General features: G+C 43.4%; 1 protein-coding gene across 1 annotated transcript; it reads left to right on the top strand.

Moving 5' to 3' along the window:
- The first annotated feature begins 245 nt into the window (after positions 1-245).
- On the top strand, positions 246-15,926 carry NUDC (nuclear distribution C, dynein complex regulator). The gene is made up of 9 exons (XM_035118939.2): positions 246-454; positions 3,265-3,342; positions 5,946-6,149; positions 6,577-6,663; positions 7,038-7,151; positions 7,516-7,710; positions 10,119-10,202; positions 11,069-11,187; positions 14,499-15,926. The coding sequence occupies exons 1-9, from the start codon at positions 359-361 to the stop codon at positions 14,548-14,550; spliced, it is 1,029 nt and encodes a 342-aa protein (XP_034974830.1). The 5' UTR covers positions 246-358; the 3' UTR covers positions 14,551-15,926.
- Positions 15,927-15,986: the final 60 nt, after the last annotated feature.

The following is a 15,986-nucleotide window of genomic DNA, read 5'->3' on the forward strand; positions in this document are numbered from 1 at the left end:
GGGCGCTTTAGACTCCGCGCGCGCCAGGCATCAGCGAGAGCTTTCTAGAGCTTCCCGTCGTCCTTCGCGCACATCTGAATCCGGTAACCACGGAAACGGACGCCAAACGGAGCCCAACACCACCACCAACGGGTCGTTCCCTGACCTTCCCTTTCATCATCGCTGATTGGACGGGACGATTGCCAGTTAACGCAGAGAAGCCGGCGGTTGGCCAGAAGCCTGCCGAGGAACGGGTTCGGCGAGTGCGCGCTGTTTCCGCTTCCGGGGGCGCCGCTGACAGAGCGTGCTGGTAACAGAGGAGCGAGGCCGAAGCGTCTGCGGTCGAAGCTGAAATAAGTGCGAAGCGGCTTAGCGGGCGATGGGGGCCAGCGGGGAGGATGGGACGGATAGCGAGGAGCGCTTCGACGGCATGTTGCTCGCGATGGCCCAGCAGCACCAAGGCGGCGTCCGGGAGGTAAGATGGAGGGCAGGAAGGGAGGCGCTTCATTCGAGTTCGCCGTTTAACGGTCTCCCTTCCTGGAGTCTCTCTTTCGCGAACCCCCTCGCTAGCCTAGCCGCCTTTTCCCCTCCCCCTCATGATTTTCCTTCTCTCCGAATACCGTTTGCTGGTGAAGAGCAGCAGGCGACAGCTGTTACCCGCATGTTAAAAATACCTGCCATGAAATGCAACTGATGGCCACCCAAGTGGATGACTTGCACCTTCCTCTTTCCCTTCCCTGCATCTCCCCACACCTCCTCCAAATATGCCCCAGAGGAGTGGGGGAACCTCTGGATCAATTATTTTGGACACATGTGGTGAGGGGGCTGCAGGGGGGTGGAAAGGGAGACAACATCTCGTAGATTTTTTTGCCCAATTACTTTAACCCACTATGTTCTGACACTGTTTTATTATTTCTTCTAGGTCAAATTCATGGTTCATCTAACCAGTATCCAGTCTCTAGGAGATGCATTGATAGCCAGCATAGTACTCAGTTTGTTGCTTGACATAATGGAAATGTGTGAATGCCTTGCATTAGATTTTGGGAGAGGTCAAGAAGCTCAATGAAAAACTTTGAAATGGTACCTTCAAAATACAGGCGCGCACACACCTCTTAGTGCATTCTACTCATCAGCAACTGCATATAGGCGCAGTGCCAGGAAATAAATAAATACCTTTAATCCTACCAGGAAATGGCAGGAGAGAGCTGGAGAGTCCTTGTGGCTTGTGAGGAGACCCTCCCTGGAGCCCAAAGAGGATGCCAGTGAGAGCTGAGGATGCCCTGCAGAGACTGGAGGCACAGCTGGGCTTTGTTTAGGCTGCTCAGCTTCCCTGCCTGACAGCTGCTTTTCTGCACAGCCTCCAGCTGGCCCCAGAGCTTCAACTTTAGATGTTATGGTCTGGACTGGAGAGAATGCTGGAGAGCAGGGGGAAATAGGCATTTAGAGGATGCTCCCCACTTTACGTGATTTCACATATATGTGCAGAGGTCCAGAAAGTATTCCCTACATAAGTGTGGGGATGCCTGTATGTGCTTCTGTGCAATGTAGAAAGTACCTGTTTAGACAACACAGTAGGCCTTTGGCATAAGACCGCCCTTCAGTATTATGTTATGCTGATTTATGACATAGGAGGAAATTCCTGTGTTTTAATGAAAGACAACAGCATAGACCCTAAAAATCCATTTCTTGATAAGAATCCAACTTCTATTGCCAATCGAGGATACATAAAATGTTGATCTAAGTGTGCCATAAACAGTCAGGAAAAGGTGTTAAGATCACATGTACAGACATCATTGAATTACACTTAAGTTTCATAATGCAAAAGTATCCAGTTTCATTTATATTGACCTCTATAGAAACAGTTTCCCCTTATAATATTAAAACTCATGGTCATCTAATAAAGTTGGCTAATAGTAGGTGCAGGACTGGTAAAAAGAACTGTTTTCCAAAATAAATTTATAGGGTGATGGTCACAAGCTTAGATAGTTTTAAGGAGGATTTGACAAATTCATGGAGCAAAGGTATGTTACTTGTAGCCATGATAGGTAAATGGAAGCGCCATATTTAGTATGGGTGGGGAACCCATGATCCGTCAACTATTGCAATGCCAGCTTCCATCAATTCCAGCAGCCAGAGGTGGTGGCAATGTTAGTCCTGTAACATCTAGGGATACTGGCTTCACATCTCTGCTCTATAGAGCCAGTGTGGGAATACTTGATGCTGGAGAGAAATCCTTTTTCACTTTCTGCTTGTAAGCACCTAAGTGGCATCTGCCTTGCTGCTGGTTCCTAGGTTACACGGACCTTACCCTATTGAAGCCCTTAGGAACTGTGACCATAGACTTATCTAAATGTTTTTGAACTACTGTTGTTGTTTAGTCGTTTAGTCGTGTCCGACTCTTCGTGACCCCATGGACCATAGCACGCCAGGCACTCCTGTCTTCCACTGCCCCCCGTAGTTTGGTCAAACTCATGTTCGTAGCTTCGAGAACACTGTCCAACCATCTTGTCCTCTGTCGTCCCCTTCTCCTAGTGCCCTCAATCTTTCCCAACATCAGGGTCTTTTCCAAGGATTCTTCTCTTCTCATGAGGTGGCCAAAGTATTTGAACTACTAGCTTCTAGATAATTATTGATTTTTGAGCCAAACAGTTGTTTTCCATCTTCTGGGTTGTTGGGCTTGGTAATAAAGCAAATCACACTGCAGTTGAGTAACGTGATTTGCTTCTGGGGTTGATGGGGATTGGTATCCGGCAATAGTTGGAGGGTGATGGGTTTCCTGCTGTTACGAAATATGGAGCTTCCATTTAGCTATCATCATGGCAAATAGTGACAGGCCTTTGCTCCATGAATTTGCCAAATCCTCTTTAAAAACTGACTATGTTTGTGGCCATCACATCATCTTGCAGTGGCAGTCCATATTATATACTTATTGTGGGGGGGGGGGAATGAATTAAAAACAAAATAGTTTGTCCAACTAGCCAACTTCTCCCTTTCCATTTTTTGTTTTTGCACATCCTCTTTGAGAGCTTCAGTTCCTATTATGTATAACCTAAAGGAACAGAAAGGTATATAAGAAGACATTTAGCATTTTGACATCATGAAAGCAAAGTTTGATAGTGAAATACTATTAGCAGCCATTAATATATATTGCATTGCTACTGAAACTTTGGGAGCTCTGTTACAAATCAGATCACTTGTAAGAGACATTGAATTTTAAAAGAGCATATTTCTCATTGTGGAGTTTGGAACAAGTTCTTGAAAACGTATCATATTCTTTCCTTACAGCTTGTGAACACCTTTTTCAGCTTCTTGAGGCGCAAGACTGATTTCTTTGTAGGAGGAGAAGAGGGTGCTGCTGAGAAGGTATCCTGTTTATCAGTTGTTAAATTTATAATAATATAATAATAATTTATTACTTATACCCTACCCATCTAGCTGGGTTTCCTACCCGCCCTTCACCAGCCCTTCACCATCAGGTCCCAGGGAGGGTTGCAGCAATTTAAAATTCAGAATTAAAAAGAGTCACAGCAGAGCTGTCACAGGAATAAGGTGCGCCCCAATAAACACATGTCTCAGTTGTCAAAGGCCAGAAACACATACACATCTGCAGATGACACTACTAACAACCTTTTTGGAGAGAGGAGAGGTTGTTTGGTTGTGATTTTTTTGGCTGCTGTTAGAACAAAGGCTAGCTTCAAAAGCAAGCATGCTGAGACATACTGAGTTAACGCTAACAGACACCAACGGATCAATAATTCCAGCTTGCTCTGTTTGTTCACTCCTAGAAAAGCCCTAAAGTCCACTTCTGCAGTGGTAGCTTTGCCCCCACCCCCAATAGAAAAGTTTGCTTAACAATGTGAGAAATGCTGCTGGTGATCTTAGATGCTATGTGTTTATTTAGTTCCTTTGCTAATTTTAGGAGGGGAAGCATATGACATAGCCTACTTTTAGAATTTCACAACTCTTTCTTATTCTTCCAGTGGATGTAAGAACTTCAGAGAAATCTGTATTCCCCCCCCAAAAAAACCTAGGAATTAGATTAAATAAAATCAATCTACATAGAAATGTGGAGGGTTTTTTTTAAACCACTGAGGTCTTAAATGAGGCCTTGTATAAGAAGTGAGATAATGCATCCCTCTATGCATCATTAACGCTACAGGTTGCCAAGGATGCACCCTTCTATTCTCTGAAATATTTTCCATGTCAGGCCATTTCCTTTGTCCTTAGAAGTTCAGTCAAAGCCTGTTTCTCAAGTCAATATAAGAAGTGGAAGTGGGATTATTGCAACAAGGTTTTCTTCTGTGTTGCATATGTTGGGGGGGGGGTATTAATATTTAAAGTGGGGAAAAGTTGAGGGATTTAAGAGTTTGGATTTTTCTTTACCTGGCGGAATTCTGAAGAATGCAGGAAGCCAGTGGACATTGTGAAACAATAGGTGTTAGGGACATGGAAACAGGAATTCATGTTACAGAGGAATGCTTTTCTGCTTTTTAAAAAGTTGATAAAATGAGAGGGGGTGGGTCAGTAGAAACCTACAATTCAGTTACAGCTACCAGAGTCTATGCTAACAAGTCAGATTCCATATTATGCATATTATGGATGGAACCAGAGATTTCTCGATTCATATCTAAGTTACACACTATCTAAAGATTGCTTCTATTTTTAAAAAATATGAGACACAATATTTTAATCTGTTTTTTTCAGTAGGCACAAGTCTTCAACATGTCACTGTCCAAAGGGCACGCTGGATCATGTGTTCCAATTTCAGTGCTTCTGTTCATGGCCTTTAGTTACTGCAGCAGCTGTGAAGGTCACCCAGGAGCAGGAATCCTTAAAATTCAGTCTGTTACGCAGTCAGATGACAACATCACCTCTTGCAGCAAACATATTAGAGCCCTGACCTTCAGTCTCTCTCCTCTCCCCACCTCTCTCTCTCTTCCCTGAATTCTGGGTAAAGGTATTCCTGTCATTCCAACTCTGGGCTCTTGGGAAAAGGGCCGATAAGTTACTGCAAGTACCTGTTTTTAACTTCTCACACTTGTTTGAGTCCTGATGGAAGAAAAGCTCCCTAGTTGATAGGAATCTCAAAACCGCAGTACTTGAGACTGCCTCTCCCCATGCAAATTGTCCCGGACTCCGCATCCATCTTCTGAGGCCTTTATTCATGTGCCTCCTTTTCTGTAGTGGCTCCCCCTTTGTGGAATGCTCTCCCCAGGGAGGTTTGCCTGGCTTCTTCAGTACAGTGGTACCTTGGTTTATCTGTTCCGGAAGTCTGTTCTTAAACCAAAGCATTCTTAAACCAAGGTGTGCTTTCCCATAGCAACGGGGGACTCAATTTACATTCAACAGGAAGCAGAACATGTTCTGCTTCCAAGGCAAAGTTCACAAACCAAAACACCTACTTCTGGGTTTGCAGCGTTCTTAATCCAAGTTGTTCATAAACTAAGCTGTTCTTAAACCAAGGTACCATTGTATATATTTTTAGGCATCAGACGAAAACATTCCTCTTTAGTCAGGCCTTTGGCAGATTAATATTCTACAGCCTTTTAAATGTGTCTGTGGGGGGGTTATTGTTTTGTTGTTATTGTTTTAATTATTTTATTGTATTTTATCTTGTATTTTATTCTGTGAACCTCCCTGAGATCTTGTAATGAAGGGTGGTCTAGAAATTTAATTAATTATTTAATTAATAGCCTTTCTATAGCTAATGGTGGTCACATCATGTGTCCGGCCCCATAATATATTGGCTGATAATAGAACTTGAAAGTGATATGAAAGTAATCCTGATCCCCTTTATCACCAAATGTATCATATTGGAGGGGTGGGGTGGAATTGATACTAAGCAGTACCTTCCTTTGATAGAAGAGCCAGCCTCGTTAGACCACAGAGAAAGATAAAGCTATTTTATCTACTACAGAATGCTGCTTCGTAACTAGTTTTTCACAGGATTTATTCTGTCCCCCCAGTTAATCACAGAGACATTCAGTCGCCACAACAAGCTGGCTCTGAAAGCACAGAAAGAGAAGAAGGCCCGTCAAGAGGCAGAAAAGCGGGAGAAAGCAGAGCGTGCTGCAAAACTTGCCAAAGAAGAAAAACAGGAAGAAAGTGAGCCAAGGATTAAAGAACTGACTGAAGAGGAGGCAGAAAGGTTGCAACTGGAAATTGACCAGGTGTGAATCCCATTTGTTGTATCTGGATCTTCACTGTAAGGGAAGAACAAGTATATTGCTTATGTCTGGCTTGATTGGTTATCAGTGGCTTTCCATTTGATTGAAGACTGCATTCAACCAACCACGAAAGCATCAACTCCTATAGAATTATTTTGATACTGCCTTAGAATATCTCCAATCAGTTCTTCCTCTTTGCTTATGTTCTAAGCCATAGCACTTCCCAGACCTTTATACATTCTGTATCTAGAAATTCCCCACAATGTTCCACATGGTAAAATCATCACAACTCCTTACAATGCTTTGAAGTAGCAAAAAGCCCTCCCCCCTAGCTGCTTTGAACTAACAAAGGGGCAGGGTGCTACTGCTATTAACAGTAAGTAACATTTCACAAAAGTTTGTAGATCTCAGCTGTTATCTTCTAAAACAGAAAAAAGAGAAGAAGGAAAATGAGGCCCAAGGTATCCCTTCCAAGCCTGCTGAGAATCCAGTGGAATCTTCTGAGTCCAGCAAACAGGTAATGTATTCTCAGAGGTTTTTGAAACTTGTGAACAGATACCGGTTCCCATCTTAAACCTACATTGGTTTAAGATGGTTTTTGGTGGTGGATGCTCACACAATATGTTTACCAGAATAGAATTCTAGGGCTTATACATGTGAACACTGGAGAACCTCTGGATTGCTTTGTTTCTAAGAACCCACATAGGAGTTGAGGCCTGAGAACTATTAAAAAACAGATTCATGAGCAAGATAATCAAGAAGGTTCATGCAGAATCTCTGAACCACCAATTATACAGAAGATGCAACAGGCAGGAAAAAGTCTACATGAATTTGGCTTGCTAAAAGTTGAATACTAAGAAGTATTTTTACTTTTTGCTGTGTTTTGTCTAGGATACAGATGAGGAGGAAGAAGATGAGAAGGACAAAGGCAAGCTTAAACCAAACTCTGGGAATGGGGCAGACCTTCCAAACTACAGGTGGACACAGACCCTCTCTGAACTGGATGTAAGTATAGGTTTGTTTTTTTTAAGAACATGAGATGTTTTAACTACGGTAGGTGATAAACTAAATGATGAATGAGTCATAAAAAGACAAGTCTGTCCTGCATTGATTGTTAAGAGGGGGAATACAGACAGGAGGTGAATAATATTGGGAGTTGGTCTTCCTGGGTCTCAGTCTTGTTAATTGATGACTGTTTCAGACCATACTAGTTTGGGACACAGAATCAGTTCCAGAGAGAAAAAACTTGGAGACCTGATATAGGATCTGTGGCAGAATAGATGGCTGCAAGTAACGGTTAACAAATTGTCCGTACCAGAGGTTTATATGTGTGGATTCAATGCTCCCTCTTGCTCCCTCTCCTGTCTAGCTGGCCGTACCATTTAAAGTCAACTTCAGGCTGAAGGGTAAGGATATGTTGGTCGACATACAGAGACGGCACCTGAAGGTGGGACTGAAGGGCCACCCACCTGTGATTGATGAAGACTTGTATAACGAGGTGAAGGTGGAAGAGAGTTCATGGCTGATTGAGGATGGGAAAATAGTCACTGTGCATTTGGAGAAGGTAACAGCAAAAGATTCAGGCCATGTTCATTCCTAATTTTGGTAGAGTTGTAAATTCTTGAATGTGCTGCTTGTTCCGTTCAGTTGAAGAGAGGAGCTACAAAAACTGAGCTGGCAATCTGAATACTACTTTTTGTTTTGTCTGATCATCCAAATCAAATGGGCTACCATGCCACAGTGAGCCACAAGGCCAGGATGTTACAGTATCTGAAAATCTTTGGTCACCTCCCTTTCTATCCCACGTCCCCTCCCTCACCCCCTGCTTTTCATAGAAGGTACTCTTTTCTGTGGGATGCTCTCATCAGGGAGGTTTGCCTGGCACCATCATCTATATATATAAAAATGTAAAAATGGTGAAAGTGTGTGCTTCACTTTTCTCCGTAACCGCTTGACCAATCGTCCTGAAATTTGGACACAACGATCCATGCCACTCCCCGAGTGTTTGCAGGGGGGGGGGAATCCCTCAAATATCACACCTGCACAGGTAGACACCTGCTTTTCCACCAAGTAAAACAGCGCCCTCAAGTGGATTTCCTCCCTTCCTGTGTAATCTACACCACACCCACAAACCAAATAATGACATCATCAACCAAGCAACTGAAACCACCAAGGCAGCCATTATCAGACCCCTAGGCCCTGCCAGGCTGCTAGGCCCCCACTAGACCCAGGTGGGGGGAAAGCGTGAGCGCCCAGATCGCAGGTCGCAGCACGGCCTTTGTTTTATGTAGGCCCCTGCCAGGCCTCCACTAGGCCCGGGGGGGAGAGGGCAAGCGCATGGATCGCAGGCCGCAGCACGGCCTTTGTTTTATGTAGGCCCCTGCCAGGTCCCTACTAGGCCGGGGGGGGGCGGGGAATAACCCACAGCAATGCACTTGGGGGCACGGCAAGGGATTTTTACTTTAAAATTTAGCGGGCGTTGTGTCACATGCGAGGCTCCGGCGGCCATTTTAAGTAAGGGCAGTCATGCCCCTTTTAACCTACGCTTTATACTATGACTGATTGCAAGCCTCTGCGTCTTTAAAAAAACAACCATGCACTTTCTCTCCCCAATTTAAGTCCTCGGATATTTGCAGCGGCCAACCCCCCCCCCAATTTACAATCTCCTACCTTCCCTTTGCCACTTCCTGGGTTTTTTATGGAAGCAGACAGCTTGGGTGCTTCGGAACTCGCCTTCTGTTGCTACGGGGCTGTGGGTCTTCGCTATTTGATCCCCCCTCCCCGGTCGGGATTATTAAAGTAGTGCTCTAGCAAATCATACAATACCCACCAAAATAAATGACAACCCCAAAAATAAAATTAAACAATAATAACTTCTGCTTCTCATGTTCTTATTTCAAAAATATTTTTAATCTAAATATATAAAAATGTTCATGATGCGTGCGCAGGGGCCAATGTATGGAGATACAGGGGGGAGGGGGCAACACTCCCCGGGGAAAACAGGGAAGGGTGTCCTACCGAAACACAGGAATGAGCCAGGAGGGAGGAGGGGTGGGATACGTCATGGATCGGGACAGGGTGGGGGGAATCACAGGGATGACCCACAGCAACGCGTGGCCGGGCCAGCTAGTTATATATATTTTAGCACTAGGCAAAAACTTTCCTCTATAATTAGGCTTTTGGTCTTAAACTATCTGCAGCCTTTTAGAAGTGTGTGATTTTAAAAAATCTGTTTCTGTTTCCTCTTGGCTTTACTGCCTTTTTGGTTGTAAATTAATTTGGGTTGCCATAGACCAGGGGTGGCCAACTCCCAAGAGATTGTGATCTACTCACAGGGTTAAAAACTAGCAGTGATCTACCTCCTTTGCGGGGGTTCAGGTCAAACTTGTTGAGCTTCTTTTAGGAGGGAGGGAGGCCCATTTTTAGGGCTTCAGATCATAGTTGTTCAGCCTTTTTTTAGGGAGGAGGAAATTTTGGGTGAGCTTTTTTTAGGGGAGCCAGTGATCTAGCAGTGATCTACCACAGACATCCAGTGATCTACCGGTGCCTGCCCTAGACCATGGGTAGGCAAACTAAGGCCCGGGAGCCAAATCCGGCCCAATCACCTTTTAAATCCGGCTTGCGGACAGTCCAGGAATCAGCGTGCTTTTACATGAGTAGAATGTGTGCTTTTATTTAAAATGCATCTCTGGGTTATTTGTGGGGCATAGGAATTCATTCATTTCCCCCCCCCAAAAAAGACAGTCCGCCCCCCCCCATGTCTGAGGGACAGTGGACCGGCCCCCTGCTGAAAAAGTTTGCTGACCCTTGCCCTAGACTGAAAACTTGAAGAGGGGTGTGCATGCACACGAAAGCTCATACCAATAACAAACTTAGTTGGTCTCTAAGGTGCTACTGGAAGGATTTTTTTTTTTGTTTCAACTAATACGCTGGTTGTGAAAAGAATTAATTCTGCAATCCTATTTCTTTTAGATCAACAAGATGGAATGGTGGAACAAGTTAGTCCAAACAGACCCAGAGATTAACACCAAGAAAATTAACCCAGAGAACTCAAAAGTGAGTGCTTTTCCTGCTCAGTTGTGGTCATGCCCTGCTTGTGGGCTTTTAACAGGCATCTGGTTGGCCACTGTAAGAAGCAGGATGTTGGACTAGATAAGCCTTTGGTCTGATCCAACAGGGCTCATTTCATGCTCTTAATTTTTTATTTAAAAGGATGAGTACAGCTTGTTGTTTCATGGAACAAGCACATATACTATTCAACTAGAGCAGGCATCCCCAAACTTTGGCCCTCCAGATGTTTTGGACTACAATTCCCATCAACCCTGACTACTGGTCCTGATAGCTAGGGATCATGGAAGTTGTAGGCCAAAACATCTGGAGGGCCGCAGTTTGGGGATGTCTGATCTAGAGAGTTCATCATTTGATAGTGTTCGCTGGGTCAGAACAGAGGAAGCTCAGTATTGTCTGTACTGATTGGCAGCAGCTCCCCAGGGTCTCAGACAGGGGTCTTCCCTAGCCCTTCCTAGAAATTCCATGGATTGAACTTCTGCATAGAAAGCAGATGCCCTACTACTGTCCTTTCCCAATGTATTTCCCACAATGAATACCTTTCCTTGGTTCAAAAATTGCCAAGACTTTTGTGCCATCTTCAGTGGGTGAACTCAGAACACAAAGTAATTACACACAATCCTGTGGTTCTCAGAGGTTGGTGTGCTTCCCTAAAGAGGCACAGGTTTCTCCTTTTATATGCTGCTGCCAGCAGTGGTTCTGGCTGCTCAGCCCGTGACGTAGGGATCCTTGGTATGCACTGCTGCCAGGAAGGCAGTAGCTAAAAAGTGCTAGAAGGAACGGGCTGGGGCATGAATCTCAATGATTCCCAACACCATGGTGAAACCACATTGCTTTGTTCCCATTGCAACCAGTTATCAGATCTGGACAGTGAAACCCGCAGCATGGTAGAGAAAATGATGTATGACCAGCGGCAGAAATCAATGGGCCTCCCCACATCTGATGAGCAGAAGAAGCAGGACATCCTGAAAAAGTGAGTAAGACCAGTTTCTGTGTCTCATGGGGAATATGAGGGGAAAGTATAAAGGGTCGCTCTCTGAGCACAGATATCTGTGCATTTGTGCATTGCTGTACCACCAAATTACCTGTGCCCTTGATAGTTTAAAATTCGAAATCAGTAAAATAACCATATAGTCAACAGCATCACAAACCAACCCACATCTTGGTGGCCAATGAATGCAAGAAGTCCTTGTTGGTGAGAAATGGCTCACCTTTAACTCTAGTTCAGCTCTAGGTCCAGGGGCAGGGCACTGTCCAGGAACAAATGACCTGGCAGTACCATCTCGGCTTTTATCAATTACATGGTGTGTAACTATAATTTCCTTGTGCCTCAGAGCCAGATTGCCTAATCTCTTTCACCCCAGCAATAGATGGATCACTAGACATTCATTTATAGCTTTATTGCCCTGTTTGGCAGAGGTTGCCTATATGCTTCTGTAATTATCCTGTTAAGGCCATGCAGGGTGATGCTTCCTGCTCTCTGGGTTGGAAAGAGGGTAACTACAGGGCACACAGCTACCTACCTAGCAGTACCATCTCTGCTTGGCACAATTACATGCTGTGTGATTGTAATTGCCGTGTGCTTCAAAGCCAGACCAAGAGGCTGATCACAGTAGCAGCATCCATAGCCTCAGAATGGTTCCACAGAAATTAATGGGTATGACCAGCTAAGAGCTATAAATTTCAGTGGGTCTACTCTGAGTAGAACCTAGGTGCTATGCATTGTCTTAATATTGACAAGCATCAAATGCAGCAGCATCTGCTTCTGTTACCAGTAGAGCTTCGTTCAATGCTTCAGAAGAAGTCTTTAGTGTTGCTGATGAGCTAAGAATTTCCACTTTCCTCAAATATATGTCCAAGCCAAAAACAGGATCTTTCCCAATATTTCCACCATGAATCCCATTTTTCCTTTGCTGCTGCTACTGGCTATAATGGTAAGGAGGCTGATTTAAATAATAGTTTAGCTGCTTCACATCTGAGCTCATTGACTTTGGGCCAAACAACCCCCAAATACACTAGTAGACCATGTGCAGTTCTTCATCTAGTAAAGGTGTCCTCTTTCTTACCCAACATAGCACATTAAATGTACATTTAATAGTAAAATAAGCAAACAGGTTGTGAGAGAATGGATTTGTAGCAGCCTTGTAAATAAGCCCACAGAAGTTACTAGCCGGCTGGTGGCTAGCAAATGAGAGATGGGCATCCTACTACGTTTCTGTGCTGGGCAATGATTTTTATCCTCTGGCAGCCTACCTGGTTGCTTTGCTGGATGCTCAGTCACCCATGCACGGTCTTTTGCTGCCTGTGGCTACTGGACAAATACAGTCCATACAGTTTTAAGATTGCCAGTCCAAAATGACTTGCCAGGTGACAAATGTATAGAACCTGTTAACTTGGAAGCATACAATCCCTTTGCTGTTGCTCAGTAGCACAGACCACCCAGCTACCTGCCTGTTTTGCCAGACAACAAGTCCAGTGGAGTGACTTTAAGGCAATGCTTTAAACTTCATCCCATAAATTGGGCAATGTATAAAGATCTAACTTGCAGAATCGTCGTTCATCTGCATCTTTCATGTACTTGATGCACCTTAACCCACTTTTCCCTTCAGTCCCCTTCCATATATTGTTTCACCACCACCACATTTTCTCTTTGTTTGAATGTTAATGTGTTTATATTCTTTCTTTCATTTGTAACTGGAGAATTGCAAAAATATAAAGAACAGATATGTCACCAAAATAAACAAAGTCATGAGCTAAGTGCTGCATAAAAGATTGAATACTTCTGTGTAGTATTCCTGGCATGGTTTTGGTGGTAAAAGAGACCCAAGTCAGAGCAAATCTTCCAGAAAGATCTCAAGCCTGACTTTTAAACATGTTTTTCTCCAAGGTTCCCCTTCAGTCCATGGTGTTCTTATTGCACAAACAGAAATGATGTTTGCATAGATTTGAAAACTCATTTCTATAAGCCAGGTGCTACGTGTCTGAACTGAAGCTAATAGTTCCCAAGGGCACGTTAGATTAATTTGTCATTCTTCATTTACAACTGTAGTGCGTCGTTATGGGCCAATTTTACTGATACTGCTAATGGGAGACTTGATGCAGCATCATAGGCTACAGTCAGTACAGAGTCACTATGATATCAGGGTCACCTGTGACGTTCCAAGACAGGGTGGTCCTACAATAGCTTAATGACCTTAATAACCAGTATGACAGCTGCCTGCATTTAAGAGGCTGCTTTATTTTTCAGATGATGGCCCAGGGGCCAGTGGTGTGTTTTCCTTCACAAAACGGACCCTTTGACAAGTATATATACTAGTTGCTGAGAATCACAAGTAGGGAAAACAATGTTGTGCTGCAGTCCTGCTTATGGGCTGCTTATTGGCATTTGGTTGGCCACTGTGAAAATGGAATGCTGGACTAGGTGGGCCTTTTCCCTGAGCCAGCTGGTTAGACTCCATACTGAAGTTGACATCATGTAGCAGTGAGGGCATCATACCTAACACCGCACATGTACTCAAACATGGCACTATATGCATCAACCAAAAGGGGTAACATCAAAGTGTGGGAACTGTTTTCAGAGTGATGCTTTCTTGGTAGGGCCACCAAGGGGGTAGATAATATTGTTTCAAGAGCCACATCTCGTCTCTGAACCAATCAGTTGACCATCTCTGTCCTAAAGAAAGCGCTGTCATGTTTGTACTTCTGTCTCTCTGCATACTATTTAAGCTATTTCTGCTCTGCTTGTATTGGTAAATTGTCCCCACAGCAACTCCCCAAACCCCCAATGTTAAAAAACACCAACCAATAAAACACAAGGCATCTAGACCATAATAAAAACAATGCAATTTTTTCACAAAAAAAGCATCTGTCAACCAAAACTGTAACTCTTATAAAGTGTCTTGAAACCCCTGAGTGTACAGTAGCATACAAGAGCTATAAATACAGGTGAAACTCGGAAAATTAGAATATCGTCGAAAAGTGCATTTATTTCAGTAACGCAACTTATTATTATTATTATTATTATTATTATTTTCAAATGATTTCTTTTGGAAATTCCACAGTAATAAAACAAATAGTTACAATAATACAAAAACAAACATCGCTATGTAAATGCTGAAAGCAGCAACACAATCCTGATTTTTTAAGTTAACTCATTTTTACCTGGCACCTGAAACTCAGAGTAGGTACATGGTCAATACTGATTTTCAAGTACTCATAACATTGCCTTGCTGATCCTTCTTTCCTAGCTTTTTCAACTAATGTGTGCTTCTCTCATATTTACAGGTTCATGGAACAGCATCCAGAAATGGATTTCTCAAAAGCAAAATTCAACTGATATGGTTGTCCTCATTTTCTTCTCCCCTCCCCTAAACTCATTAGGATAAAATATAAATGAAAATAAATCAGCAAGACAGTATAGACGTTTCACCCAGCCTTGGGATTGCTCATATCACCTCAGAGTGAACTTTCTGTGTTAAAAGAGCTGTACTGGTTAATCCATGTAGCACACTGCTTACGCTTCTGGATTTTCAACAGCAGTATCAATCACCTAAGGCCCATTTTACCTTTGCACAGGGAAGAATATTTCAGGGTGAGGAAGGAGTGAAGGGGAAAGGGATAGAATCAGATTGTCCTTTGGTTGGTTCTTGCTTAGTGTCTAGGGAGTATCATTTAAAATATAATTTAAGTAGCATGAGAGACACTCAGCCTTCGTCATCCTCTACTCTCCCAGCTCCTGCTCTTGAAATCAGAGCTGAAAGTCTCCCTGCAGCCTTCCATCTACAAACAAAACACCTCCTGCAGACTTCTAATTCAGTGCAACAATACTGAGCATTTTCAGACATTGCAAGAAAAACTACTGACAGATTTGATCCACGGGTTTCTCATGCTTGTTGCACTTGCACCATTGTCCCCAAGGAATAGCTCGTGTTGGAGTGATAAGCACTTCATTCAAGAAAGTTCCCATTAGACATTAAAATGAAAGCACGAGAAGCAGCTTCACAAAGCACCCATGTATCTGCTTGTCAGAACTTTCTATAACCTCTAAAGCTACCATAGTATTTCAGGTGTTACATTCAGAAGCTTGGAGACAAAAGGGATAGATTGATTTTGCATCTGTGTTTAGGCTTATGGATGGAGAGTAGGAGTATCAAACTGTTTAGGCCACATCAGAATCTGGTATATCAGCCCTACATGTTGTTCCACTAGGATCTGTCACTCAGCTGTTTCTGCCAGGCGCTGATGTACCCATTTCAGAGCTTCAATTGTGCATATTTGCCCCAGATATTAGAGGTTTTTGCCCTTCAGAATGACTTCCTTATCCTTCCTGTTGCAATACTGCTGGTGATTTGGCTTTACATAACCAATATTTAGGAATAGGAAGGGTCTGTTAAGTGATCAGTTACTTTAAAAAGGTTGACCTGCTCTACTCTTGTTATAACTAAGATGACTTGATCCATACAAACAATGCTGGTGTCTAAAACTAGCAGTACGCAAGGTTTTTCTGCTGTCAACAGACACGTGTTGGATGGCAGACAGATCTCTGGTTTGCTGGAGACCAGCTGTCTGCCTCATTGGAGCTACTCCACATACATTCCCCTTTCGGTGTTGGACATGCCAAGCAACAGCCTTCTGCATGTTCTCTTTTTTTGTGATGGTTGCTTTAAAAACAGCTTGTATTCTGCATGTATAAATAAAAAGGTGATGTTTTCATGTGGTGTCATGTGACTGTATTCCAGTTATCCATCTTCCAGAATAACTTTTGAGCCACCA

Source organism: Zootoca vivipara, chromosome 6 (genome assembly GCF_963506605.1).
Source record: "Zootoca vivipara chromosome 6, rZooViv1.1, whole genome shotgun sequence".
NCBI classification, from domain to species: Eukaryota; Metazoa; Chordata; class Lepidosauria; order Squamata; family Lacertidae; genus Zootoca; species Zootoca vivipara.

Coding starts and splice junctions, on each gene's coding strand:
- NUDC (XM_035118939.2), top strand. CDS start 359: ATGGGGGCCAGCGGGGAGGATGGGACGGATAGCGAGGAGCGCTTCGAC. Junction 7,152..7,515: donor AGACCCTCTCTGAACTGGAT/GTAAGTATAGGT, acceptor TCTCCTGTCTAG/CTGGCCGTACCATTTAAAGT. Junction 7,711..10,118: donor TCACTGTGCATTTGGAGAAG/GTAACAGCAAAA, acceptor TATTTCTTTTAG/ATCAACAAGATGGAATGGTG.